Below are 14,240 nucleotides of genomic sequence, written 5' to 3' on the forward strand. Positions count from 1 at the left end.
CAGCCATCATTGTTGTTTGGCGGGCCCGGGCTGGGGATTCAAACCCACCACCTTAGGTATATGTGGCTGGCGCCTTAGCCACTTGAGCGACAGGCGCCGAGTCCCGAACTGCACATTTTAATTGTATTATGGAGTGTGCTGTCCAGGTTGGTAATATAAGTGAGCTAACAATAACACAGGCTACTTTATCTGGTTTTCTCATTGGCACTCGGCAGCAAGACAGACTTGAGAGAGAATGAAAAGCAGCTTTGATGAAGCACTACGAGGTGAGAAAGGTTCAAGCACACTTTCTGATGAGATGCAGTGAACATGAACAAATACAATACTGATTTTTCATGAGGTACTTGTGAAAAATTAAATTATGTAACAGCATAGACCCAGAAATTCCATTCCCAGGTATTTACCCAAGAGAAACAAAAATAGATCTTTACCAAAAGACTTGTACATGAAAGTTCATAGCAGTTTTATTCATAATAGCAAAAAATGGAAATAGCTTACTTGTCTATCAGCAAGGAAGTAGAAAACTATACTGGTATATTTTTCAATAGGATTCATACAATATTTATACCAGGAAAAAGGAAGAGCACACCAATGCATACAGTATTATGTTCAATGTCATCAACATTATGGTAAGCCAAAAAGCCAGACACAAAAAGAATAAGTACTGTATTAATCTATTTGTATTCTAAATCCAAATCATGTAAAACTAGCTTTAGTAAAGTTAAAATAAATTAATCAATAATAATAATGAGGATGACGTTGTCTCTCTGTGTGTGAGGCAGGACTGGTGAAGCAGGGGGCATGAGAGAACTTTCTGGGGTAATAATAATATTTCATACCTTAAAGTAATTTGGATTACACAATTACATGTATTTGTCAAAAAATGAGGAATTTTTCAATTCAGATTTATTTATTACATTGTATGTAAATTCTATCATCAAAAGAAATAGAACTGTAAATGAATATTAAACTAATGATGTGCATACTGGTGTATGTGGGGGAGTATTAATGGGGGGTCACGATTTACCCAGAATTTCATGCAAAGGTAAGGCAGATTGATTGAAGGTTGAGTAGATGAATAGAGTCATAATGAAACAAGTATAGTAAAATGTTAATTATAGAATTTCTGTGGTGAATTATGGGTGGTCCCTATAAAATATTCTCAACTCTTTTGTATATCTGTGTATTTTTTTTAAATAAAATATTAAAAAAAGAAAAGTCAAGTGAAAGCACCTGGTTTGCAGTAATCTTGCTGGATTAAATTTATTACAGTCTTCCCTATTGTTTGAATCTAAAGAAACTTCTTCTGTGAAAGCATACGGTTATCTTATTGTGATTAGAATAAATTCTCAGGGTTTTGAATCAATCCGTGCTGCTGTTTGTTATCACTACATCCTTCTTAAAATGCTCTTCTTTGTCTTCTTGTGACTCTTTGCTTTTCTGCCCTCCTTTCCACCTCTGTATTACTCTTCTTTCTCTCCCTAAGGCTGCTCCTTCTCCTCCTTAAATATAGCTCTATACTCTTTTTCTCATCTCTGTGATATCTCCCTGATAATTCCATTAAATTTCATGTCTTCAGTTATAACATCCACTCCAAAAATTAAAAAAATCTGTTGCCAGCCCTACCTTACTTTAAGAATATCAGCAGTACATTCTAAACTAATTTCTGGTCACTTCTATCTGGGTGTTCTCAGAATCTCACACTCAAATCTCTGCAACCATCCTTTGCTCCCAACTTGTGTTCCCACATCTTCCCAAGCCTTCTTAACTTCTTCTGCTTCTCAGCCTGCGTAGCAAGTGAGTGGCCACTTCTAACAGGTGGACCTCCTAAATCTCTCAGGCCCTGATCCCACCATCTCCACACCTTCTATTACTACCCTAGTTCATTTACTTGTTACATCTCTGTAGTCTGTGGCCAACAGTCTCCTAACTCATCTTCTGCTTCCTAGTTCTCCTATTTTCCTCTCTCCTGAAAACTCTCTGATGCCTAACAGTGCTAAAGTAATCCTTTGTCTGAAACATTTTTAATGGTTTCTCATCACTTAAAGAGTAAAGTTCAAGCTCTTTGGCCAGTCTTTCAAGATTACCGCATGGCCTAAAGTTAGTATTTTAACTCCATTCCCAGGTACTTCTGTAATATCCTAATCCTACATTCCAAACAAATGAAACCAGTTGCTTCTCTCCTCTGATCCTGAAACTCTTTCTCACCCATTTTGACCCAATTGCAATGTTTCACAAGATGCCCCCTAAATTTTTCAAATGGAAAGAATCTTATCTTGGAGCATGCACAGTTGTTTCTTTGATGCTCTCTTAGGGGTTTTGTGATAACTAAACTGGATAATACAATGCTAAGCATAGAGCATATCACACAGTCTATTGCTATTTCATCCTTCAATAGACAACTAAGACTGGAGGCAAAGACTTGGAACAGAAAAAAGTCTGGAAATAGATTCAAAGCAGAGCAAGCCCAGGATGATGCCATGACAATGATTTCAGGACACTGTTCTCCCTCCACATTTCTTGGCAAGCCTGATCCTGAAATGCCTACAAACCCGGGGCTTATGAACAAAGAACCAGTTATCTGATGTTTACAATCAAAATTAGAGGCATTAAGATGATGATAGAAAAGGATATAGAAAAAGTCACCTTTTAATCTGCTAGCCTGCATTTGGAGAGATGAAAAACATTACAGAGACGGGCATAGGGGATGAAGTGGATTCTCTCTACTTGGATGCCAACACTACTCTTTATAGCCACCACTTCTGGCCAATCAAAAGGCTAGCCTCTCTCCTTTTCTTCAATTTGAGAAACTGACAGATAACAGCCTATTACATGAGTAGAAAAGATTTGAAGTAAGTTTGAGCTTCAAAAGATGGTAAGTGGATAACCTTAGGGAAAAACAAAGTTTTCACATAACAGGTATTATATTATCAGGAGGTATATTAGATAAAATGTACAGCCTACTTGTTAGAGAAGTATGCTGGTTTCTCATGGGAATAAATACATGTATGATGTGGTGCAATAGCTTTTGCTGTTGCCACATTAGGGCTCATGGTCTTGACTTGCAAGGTAAGCTTGAGTTTTGTGAGCTTCTTCTCTGTAAGGGGGAAAATGTGATAGGGGTCCTAATATTCCTTTCCATTTCTCAACAGGAGTCCAAATATGAGCTAATGCAGCTCTTGGAACTATATTAGGACAATATGTAATCATTGCCCATCCACAGAAACCAAACTCAGAGGAGGGTTTGACATTTGCATGAGCAGTTTCTCCATACACCTTACTGTGCACCCTGACCACCCCGAGAAGGTCTGACCAGCATCAGAAAAAGATCTCTTACAGCTGCAAGGGCCTTGGGCTCTGCAAGGTAAGCGTGCCTACTAATATGGGATTCATACTGGTAGCGCCACTGATAATTTCAGATGTTGGGATTTGATCCAGGTGGAAACAATATAGCTGATATCAGGTGAAATAGTATAGACAAAGGCCTGGAAAGTTAGGATGGCACTCTTGGGAACCTAAGCCTCACCTATGCATTTATCTCAGACAGTGAACAGGGCTCAGTCTTTGTTTTCTATTGTTCAGTGTTTGGGGTTAGAGCAGTAAAAGGAAAAGTAAACGTTGGGAGGATGTCAGCCTGTTGATTTCAGGGAAAAGGAAACAAGAAACCACCTTCCCACTATGTACTCAACATGCACTTGACCCTCTGTGTTCATTATTTCATGGAATGGTCCCAGTGATCCCATGCAGGTCGTGTTAATATTAACCCTATTTTAGAGCTCAAGAAATTGAGGTTTAAAAATAGATGTAACTTGTCCAAGATCGCCCAGCTATTTCATGGCAGAGCAGAGCAGTGAATTCTTACCTGTCTGAATCTGAAGTGCATCTCTTTTACAATACTGCTTTGACTTCCCTCCCTGATCATTTCCTAAGTGCTTACAATGTCAAGACAACCTAATAGATCCTGTGTCTGTTTTCAATTCATAGAAAAGAAAAAAGAGGCTAAAAGAGGCAACGTGCCTAAACTCAGAAAACTGGTACATGCTAGCGTGAGTGCTGGAACATCTTGTCTTTTTTGAGCTCTAATCTCACTAAGATGATAGTTGACCAGGAAGAATGGAGACTGATCAGTCTGTACAATGATGATCAACATTTGCACAGCTCAGTAGAGGTAACACATGTTGTCATTTCATTTAAACTTCAACTAACACCTGGAGGCATGTCATAATATTATTTCCATTTTTCAGATGAAAAAGATGTTCAGAAAAACTTAGTGCCTCTTGCTGTAACACTTAGCTAATAAACCGTGAATAAAGGCCATGTCTTAGGGCACTTGACTATAGATCAAATTCACTTATTCCTTCAAAGTGTGCTGAGCACTTCCTATATGATAGGCACTGTGATGGTGACTGGGAATAGAGAGGTGAATGAGGCACAGTCTGGCTTTCAAGGAGCTCAGAGTCTAATGGGACATACAGCCAAACAAACCAGATAATCACAGTGGAAGGTGGTCAGCCCTTGTAGTAAGCACAGCCACACTATTCTGACAGGGAATGTGGGAATAGGGTCCCACTTGGCAGAACTACTAAGGTACAGATAGCAGGACTCACTTCTTGTTACACTGTAGCCTTTGTCAACAGCAGCACTTTTTGTTGTATGTGTGAAAAATAAAGTGGCACTAAGTTCTCCCTGAAGCCGGGAGAGAACTGCTTATGGAATGGAGGTACAGTTTTTCTTGGGATTTCAAATATTTCCTCATCATTGCCTCAGATGTCTTCTTGCTTGTATGATTAAGACACCATACTTTTCTCTTTGCCTCAGATATCTTCCTGCTCTCATGATCAAGACACTATACTTCTCTCTTTGACACATTTCTCTTAGAAGAGCTTATTAGGCCAGAGAAGGAAGCACATGTCCTTGACAATGTAAAAAAAAAAAAAAAAAGACTTTGGAATTTTGAAAAAATAGTTAAGGGAGAAGGACACAGATTTGCATGCTTTCTAATTTTTGAAAAGTCTATAAATAGAAAAATAAAAAGAATATTTTCATGAAAATCTCTTTGGGAAGAAAGCCAGGCAGGCCAGGTCAACTGTAGCTTGAAGGCAAGCCTCCGTGACTATTTTGGGATTTCCAAGAGGGAAAGATGCTGGGATGAAGCCCAGATGGACAAGAGGAAGCCAAGAGTTTCATCAGCAAAGACTTCATCTTGTTTTGCAGGGAAATAAAGGTGGGGAGGTCCTTTGCTCTTCCTTAGGGATATATTGAATATTCAAAAATATTAATTTTGGAACAACAATGCCTACAATTTTGGAAACAAGCTACAGTAAGTTAGAGCTGTAGTTGATTGTATTGGCAGAAAGCTCCTCTGAACCTCTGGAGGATGCCCATTCTAAGTCCCCACAGCCCTTCAACAGAAAATTAGAACAACATAACAGCTAGACCAGGAAGTAGCCAGGTGGACTGCAACCTCTGGGCACCTCCAAATGTCTAACACAAACCATAATTCAGCATCTGAAGTGAGCCCAGAATTTTAACAATTACAAAGAAAATAAGAGATTTATTTAATAATCCACAAACCCTTTGCTGTGAGTGTAAGTAACATGTTTTCTTCTTGCAGATGGCTCTTCCAAAATACAGGGCCAACTCCACACGATGTTGTCCTTAGAACTTTTATGTGCTTTGATGCCCCTTTTCTCTATTCTCAAATGCTCGGTTAAAGCCTATTGTGCAATAATCTACTTTGAATCACCATCACCTGACAGCCTTCCCTCCAGTGTCCTTTCAATTAGAAGCTTGCCTGTGCAACCCCCCTGCTACCTTCTGCTTAGTGACTGTTCATTCGAATGTCAGCAATAGAGCCTCTCTATGTTCTTCCATCTAGAAGCAGTCATGTTTTTAACCTGAGAATTAATGAATTAACTCAAAAGAATGACTAGTGGGAGAACTTTTAGGCACAAGGGCAGATTAAAGAGTGTATCAGAAAGCAGAAGATTTCATCCTCGTTCCCTTATATTGCAAGACAGAGATAGTCACTGTGGATTTGTTTCTATGTAATTTCGGCTCTATTCTTAGGAGTACATTTAAGAAAACATGTTGGCAGAATTTATAAACTCATGAAATTCTATTACGGAAAGAAAAAGAATTGTTAATGTTTTTACATCTTTTCTTCTAATCCTGCACTGTATGACTCAACATTGTGAAAATGTCAGCTTCTCACAAGTTGTTTCATAAATTACTTTGTCAGAAGAATGAATGGACAGATGCTTAGATATATGTACTTAAAATGTAAGATGGTAATGGCAGAATCCAAGATAAGGGTATGAATGTATTCACTATAAAATTCTGCCCCCTTTCCATATGTTTAAAATTTTATAATAAAGTGTAAGAGAAAATATGTTACTGTTGTAAGTAACCATAATTATGGAAAAATATTTGTCCCTGAATATTTATTCTTATCTTGGAATAATTTTTAACTGGAGTTGCTGTGTCAAAAGTATGACTATTTCAAAACAAACAAACAAAAGGATGAGTATTTCAAGGTTTTTAATACTCATATAAAAACGTTTTCCCAAACATTTGTTTCAACTTGTACTCCCACCAGTAGAATCTTACACGCTGTTGAGGTAGCATTTTTTAAAAATATAAATAACTTTATTGAGTTATATTGACACACAGTGAAATTTACAGATCTGAAATACATCACTCAAGGAGTTCTTTTTTTTTTTAACTATATATCTCATGTGACCACCACCACTAACAAGGTACAGAACATTTCCATCATTTCTGTCCCCAGAGAATTCCCTCATGTTCTTTACTAGCTGTCCCAAGTCTGTGTTACCTTAGTCAACCATTATGCTGATTTCTTATTACAAAGATTAGATTTATCTTTTCTAGAGTTTCTTATAAGACGAAAGGGATGCAGTTTATATTATTCTGAGTCTGTCTTCTTTTGCTCAGTATGTTTTCAAGGTTCATCCAGGTTATTTCATGTTGTTATACTAGTTTGTTCCTTTTTAACACTGAGTAATATTTCCTTCTTTAGATAAACCACGATCCGTTTATTAATTCTCTTGTTGATAGACATGAGATAGCATTAAAAAAACTTTTTAAAATTGCATTTAAATGTACCCTCATACCATTCATATGGAAAAGTAAGTTGTGGGCATTTGACCAAGGTCTTTGAAGTCAATACCTCTGCATAGATAAATAGATAATGTACAGTGAGGGTTTTAGGCACCTGTTTCAGGTCAGAGGAAAGATGCCTACAGGAAGGTTCAACTGCAGGCCTGTTAGTACTACCTACAAATTGGAACTGTTTAGCCACAGAACTGGTACTTTAAAATTTTCTTTCTCCCCAGTGTATGTCTCTAAAACATAAATAATCTATAAGAAAATTCTCACTGTTTTATGGCCAATTTCAACTTTTCTTTTTGGCATTTTTTTTAATAGTATATGAGAATTTCCCATGAGAAAAAAACCATTTTACTCTTCTACTGAAACATTTTAATGACAACGTAATAGGCAATGCATTCTATTTTTAATTCTCATAAAATTATGTTTATGTAAGAAATGAAAAGCATCCAGTCAAAATCACAAAATAGAATCAGAATTTGGGGAGGGGCAGGGACTCTTGAAGTCATCTAGCTCAAATTCCTTATTGCAATTAAAGAAAGTGAAGCCCAGAGAGATTACATGATTTATGGGAAGTCCCACTGCTAGTCATATAAGACGGGGCCAGAACCTTGTCCTTCTGATGTCCCATCTGTTTTCTGTCTATACTCCCCCAGCTTGCCTCTCTGTGAGCTGAGGCCAGGTGGCCTTATCTAATCCATGTCTTGAGGACTGTGGGCTGTTTTCCAGGGCACACAGGATTCACCAAGACCAAAGTAGAAGTGTCTTCTCTCATTTTCTGACTGTGAAACCCACATACCTTCCAGTCCTTGGACTACAAAATTCCAGCCTCCCTGTACCTTGCTGCATATTCCTATCTCAAAGTCGAGCTGTTCTGAAAGTCTAGCTTCAAACTTTAGTAGCATAGAAAGAACGTGTCATACTCAATACTCATTAAGCTTAAAATTCTTTCTTTTTATTTTTGAAAACTTTTTATAGCAGCTTCTATTATTGAGAGTGTCCACCCAGGGCTACAAGCCTCTAATTCCTCAAAGGTAACAACACCTGTTCCCTAGTGGGAACATGCACAGTAAGGAGCTCCTGGTGACTTTAACTGACTAAATGCACCAGAGCCATAATTGATGAGATTGGCAGGAAGCTCCTCTGAACCTCCGGAGCAGTGATTTTCGATCAATGTGCGGTGAGAGGATTTCGCCCAAGTGTGCTATTTGTATGTCATTTTGGGTTGACCTCCACTCCTCAGTTGACTTAATTGATTGCTTATTTAGAAGGTATGTGATACATTTCCATGGCTCTGTATAGCAGAACTAAAAAACAGGACAAATCTAGAGACATGTGGCTGATGGCTTCATGTGCCATGAAAATTTTTAGAGACCCTTAATTAAATTATTCTTTAAAGAAGTTCAAAGCACAGTAGCTGTATTCTTTTTCTTACTCTTTTTTGGCAATGAATAATAGTAATAATGCAAAGAAAGTAACATTCACATTGTCAGATAGAAGTATGTGTATTATAGAATACATTGATCAGTTAACTTCTTTTTCTTATTTTGTTTTTTCCAAAGTCTCAAAAAAAAAAAAGACAACTAATATTTATAAATAAAAGATAATTTCAAAAAAAAACAGATCATACCAAATCTTATAGACATCTTACTCTTTTTTTAATCAACATAATTTAAGTGTGCCACAGAAGTTTAACTGTAGGTTTAAGTGTATTGTGAGATAAACAATGTAGAAAACCACTGCTATACAGATGACCATTCCAAGTCCTCACAGCCCTTCAACAGAACATCAAAATGACAAATGTAGCCAGGTGGGCACCTCCAAATGCCTAACACAAGCCATAATTCAACATTTGGGGTGAGCCCAGAATTTTTTAACAATTATAAAGAAGATAAGAGATTTATTTCACAATGCACAAACCCTTTGCTTCAAGTGTAGGTAATTCATTTTCATCTTTGCAGATGGCCCATTACCATGGTTAATTACCATCTGATTCGCCTAGTATGGGTGAAGATTTCATGAAGGATTCTAGGAGGACACATAGTAAGGAAACTGTATATAACCTAACCTGTTATACCACCTGTTCTATAAGCCCACACTTGTCAATCACCCCATAGCCAGGAAATGGCAACAAGTTCTATGAAGAGAAAGGCAGGACAAACTAGTGAGCATATAAAAGACAGGGTGTGCTCAAACTTTGGGGTCTTTCTCCACTCACAGAGAATGCCCCGTCTGTCCCTCTGAGACGTACTTGCACTTCATGATAAATGTGTGCATGATTGCTTTGTATCTGTGACCACTCTATCATCAGCTCGACTCCGTACCAGTACTCATTCCTGTCCATGGGAACCAGGGACATCTAGTCAGACTTAATACTTTGGGGGGGGGAGATACTTTGAGAAAATGAAAATATTCCATTTCTGTCATGCTTTTGTCTATTAATTTTAATATCCATGATGATTCTTACCTGCAACAATTCTAATAATACTATGGTGTTTGAGAAATGTTTATTTTCTATAGCCTTGATTCTTTCTACCTTTCTTCCATCCCTCCCATCACCCCTCCCATCCCCTCTCCTTCTCTCTCTTTTCCTCTCTTCTCTTCTCTCCTTTCTTTCTCTGCCACCTTCCTTCCTTTCCTTTTCTCTTCTCCTCAGTCCCATTTTCATCTTTCCCTCCCTTTCCCCTTTTCCTCCCTCCCTTTCTCCTTTCTTTCTCTTTTCTTCATATCCTCTCTGTCTCTCCTGGTTTCGTCTCTTTCTGTTTAAATTGTCCCAATTTAGCCATTGAGGGTTCCTTTGAATTGGCTCCTATATTTTTCCAACATAACATCATCATTTTCTGAGACTTCCTTCTTTCCTGGCACCACAGAATATGTCCAGTTCTTTCCCTTCCCCAGCCTGGAATCATCCACTTCTCTGAGGAGCTCTGGTTGCTTTCACTGGACAGTGTTACTTGAAAACCAAGATCTTGGTGCCTGTTCTGTTCACTCTCCTGAGTGTCACTGCTTCCAGTCTCAGCCTTCTCAGGAGAGAAAGCTAGTAAATGTAAGAACATGCATGTATATGTATATGCATAAACATATCTGTATATCTATCTGATTTAATCTAATGTAATCTACCTATCATCTATCACCAGGTAAAGACCATGGGTTCCTACTGATACCTTTAATTTTAATCCAACACCACAGAATTGTTAAAAACACCTAGACTTCCTTTTTCCTTCTTTGTAACTCTTTAACAGAGAGAAATCTAGCTATCATTGTCCACAACATATTTTCCTATTGTTTCAGTCTCCAAAACACACATAAAGTAGTTTCAGAACTGCTAACACAAACTCCTGTGCAAAACAAGTTTATTAACTAGAGTAAAACATGTGTGCCGCATTCCATTTGTATTCAGCCTTACAGTGCATATTTAAATCCTGTTTTCCAGACTTCCTTAGGCTTGTTGTTTTCTTCTCCAACCCTTTCAATGGTGTCTGGTTACTCATTTGTTGCACAGTTAGGTTTATTGATTGCTATTTATATATCATTTTGGGTTGACCTCCACCCCTCAGTTGACTTGATTGATTGCTTCTTTAGAAGGTATGTGATACACTTCCATGGTTCTGCACAGCAGAACAGGGCAAATCTAGAGACATGTGGCTGATGGCTTACAATTAATATCATACTTTATTTACTTGTTTATTTGTTATATTTTTCTCTGGATATTATTTCGTCCCCAAATTGATGCTTAACATTTGCCCTTCTCTATTATCATCTCAGAGTTTACAGATGGGGACCCCAAATGTAGGTAAAGTTAAAGAGATATGTGGTATGTGTGGATATATGCAGAAGGATTTATACACACACACATTTGTGTATTAATCTAAATTATTCCCTGCTTCAGAATGATTTTCCTCAGTAATGTATACTGAGTAATGTAAAGTATTCCCCCAAACAATACATCCACAGTGCTCCTGACTGAGCTGAAGTCAGTAGGAAGCATAATTTGAACAAGGGCAAGCAGAGGTCACTGAGGAGTGCTTAGAAAGCTGTGCCCAAACACAGAACACATGCCTGTGGACACGAGGACACATAGTAGACAGTAGCAGCTAGCTGGGTGACCTTTTCTCCTTGCCAATTTCTTATGTCCTCTTTGAAGCTTTTGACTGTGCTGATGACCCTCTTCTTTCTGGGGGCCTTTGCAAGGCCTAATATTCATGGCAGCTTTTTTTATGATTTCCTTCTCCTGTTATTAATATTTCAAATTCTTATTCTCCATAAAAGAATGTCCACATTTGCTGCCACGAGTTCTTGGAAAAATGGAAAATAAACACAAGATCAAAAATCAAAACTTGGGCTGTCTTCTTTATGAATGGCTAGTTAACTTCTTTCCTTTCCCTCCAATGACTGCTGAAAAATTTCCAAAAATAACCAGAACAAGTGGTTCAAAGCAAACCATAAACTCTATAATGAGCAGCAAATCCTCCCCAAAGCCCTCTTGACCACAGTTGCAGAACTTCAGTAAAAGGCACCAAAGCAGTAGAATCCTTATAAGAATGACAGTGTGTGGGAATAATGGGTTAATAGCCCACTCTGCCTGGAGAGTTCACTGCACCCAACCAACCAGGCTGTAGGGCTCACAAATGAACAATTATTAGTTTTTTATACTGTCTACTATATAGACTATGGTATTAAATTTATTTTTATATGAATAGAACAGAATATAAATAAATCAAGGTAAAACTGAAATAATGATTAATTTTACATGATTGTTTTCTCCAACAAGTTATTTTATTAGTGTTTCAACAGATCTCTAAACTTGAGTCATACTACTCAGAGAAGCATTATTAAGTTGGAGTATTGTATCAAAACTATTATTTAATGTTACACAGTATCTAATGATTTTCTACTATGACATGTGCAAATACTAATTCACCCAAGATTTTTGCTAATTATCTTATTTTTACAGTTTCAAAATTTAAGCCATTTGATGTCTATGCTCTGGTTTCAATTGTCTAGTTGTTTAATTCTAGGTCTGAGTAACTAATTTATACCAGTCCCTATATCATGGTTTCTCCATTCTTCACTTCTTGCTTGACTAGCTAAATTTTGTCAAGGGTATATTTTAAGATGTACTAGCAGGACCTTTCTTCTCTGAGTTCTTGAAAACTTAAAAGCACCTGTCTTTTGCTACAAACAATGGTTGGTCTAGCAGTGAAATACTTGGGTTCCACTTTCCTCACCTGAAGATTTTGTAGATATCACTCCACTGTCTTCTCATATCCACCATTGTAATGATCAGGTCTGACACCATCTTGATTTTTCACTTTTATAAGTGACTTGCATGTCTGTTTTGCTTTATAGCCTACATGATCTAACATGCTCCCTTTCTCTTTCAAGTTCAATAACCTTACTAAAATGTTTTTCCAAGTTCAAATCCCATGTCAATTTTCCCTGGGCCACAGTTTGTTCTTGCATCCTGCAAGGGATTTGGCTCTCCCAACAAACATGAGAGCTCATGAGACGAGAGCATCAGTGTTTAGAAATCTTTATACCTGTGGTATTAAGAGCCACAGGAGTGTGTCTATAAGAGGCTGGAGGAGAAGGCAGTTGGGAGCATACGTACATTCTTTTTTATTTTTTTCTTTTTTTAAAAAATTAAATCATAGCTGTGTACATTAATACAATTATGGGGTACAATGTGCTGGTTTTATATACAATTCAAAATACTGGTTAACAAAACCTTCACCGCATTTCCTTAGTTGTTATGTTAAGACATTTATATTCTACACTTAGAAGATTTAACATGTACCCTTGTAAAATGCACCATAGGTGTGGTCCCACCAATTACCCTCCTTTCACTCATCCTGCCCCCTCCCATCCCCTCCTCCTCCTCTTTGTCTTTCATCTTGGGCTGTAGTTGGGTTATAGCATTCATATGGAAGTGTGGGTTTCATAGTATGGCTGAGTACATTGGATACTTTTTCTTCCATTCTTGAGATACTTTGCTAAGAAGAATATGTTACAGCTCCATCCATGTAAACATAAAAGAGGTAAAGTCTCCATATTTTTTAAGGTTGCATAATATTCCATGATGTATAAGCTGAATATTAGTTTTCTTCGAATTATCCCAGAGCTCTCTGAGAGAGTGATCCATTTTTGCTCTCCATTTCTCTTCATCTTTGAGTGCTTGGGCACGTTCAAAAGCTTTGTCTTCAGTGCCAGAGATCCTTTCTTCTGCCTGTTCCATTCCATTACTGAGGGATTCTACCATATTTTTCAGATCTTTAAGGGCTACAACCTCTTGCCTCAGTGTCTCGTAATCTTTGGTCATTTTATCTTTGAAATCATTGAATTCTTGGGACAGCTTTTGAATAATTTGAAATTCTAATTCTCTCCTTTCCTCCATTCTGTTAATCTTATTTGCTATCCAGATTCTGAACTTGATTTCTGACATCTCAGTCATCTGTTTATGGAAGAGATCTTCAATTGCATCTGCTTCATCCTTCCTTGGGGGAGTCGATCTACTCTGGTTATTCAGGTTACCAGAGTTTTTCTGCTGATTCTGCCCTATACTGAATTTGTGGCTGTTGCTCTTTGCCTCAGGGTACTGCCTCTCCAGTGTGGTTCCCTCTCCACTGACTGACTGACTGTCCTCTCGTAGTATTCAGGCACCAGGCCTGGTGTGCCAAGAATGTGCACCTGGATCAGTCCTTGGGAAGGCAGGCGCATGGCCTACAGATAAATGAAAAAATGCTCACCATCCTTAATCATCAGAGAAATGCAATCAAAACTACTTTGAGATACCATCTAACACCAGTAAGATTAGCCCATATCACAAAATCCCAAAATCACAGATGCTGGCATGGTTATGGAGAAAAGGGAACACCACTACACTGCTGGTGAGATTGCAAACTAATATGTTCCTTTTGGAAAGACATCTGGAAAACACTTAAAGAACTAAAAATAGACTTGCCATTTGGTCCTATAATTTCTCTACTAGATATATATCCAGAAGACCAAAAATCACACTACAATAAAGATATTTGTATCAGAATGTTCATTGCAGCCAAATTCATAATTGCTAGGTCATGGAAGAAGCCCAAGTGCCCATCAACCCATGAATG

The 14,240-nt window shown here is 37.8% G+C and overlaps 1 protein-coding gene across 1 annotated transcript in view; it reads right to left on the reverse strand.

Annotated features, from left to right (window-relative positions):
• The window catches only part of MROH9 (maestro heat like repeat family member 9), a 167,937-nt gene extending 154,092 nt beyond the window's left edge, over positions 1-13,845 (reverse strand). The window contains exon 1 of the mRNA XM_023510817.1: positions 13,765-13,845. Coding sequence (XP_023366585.1) covers positions 13,765-13,845 — 81 coding nt within the window. The remainder of the gene's footprint in view (positions 1-13,764) is intronic.
• Positions 13,846-14,240: the final 395 nt, after the last annotated feature.

This window comes from Otolemur garnettii, unplaced genomic scaffold, assembly GCF_000181295.1.
Source record: "Otolemur garnettii isolate 467f Iridium unplaced genomic scaffold, OtoGar3 scaffold00016, whole genome shotgun sequence".
Classification (NCBI taxonomy): Eukaryota; Metazoa; Chordata; class Mammalia; order Primates; family Galagidae; genus Otolemur; species Otolemur garnettii.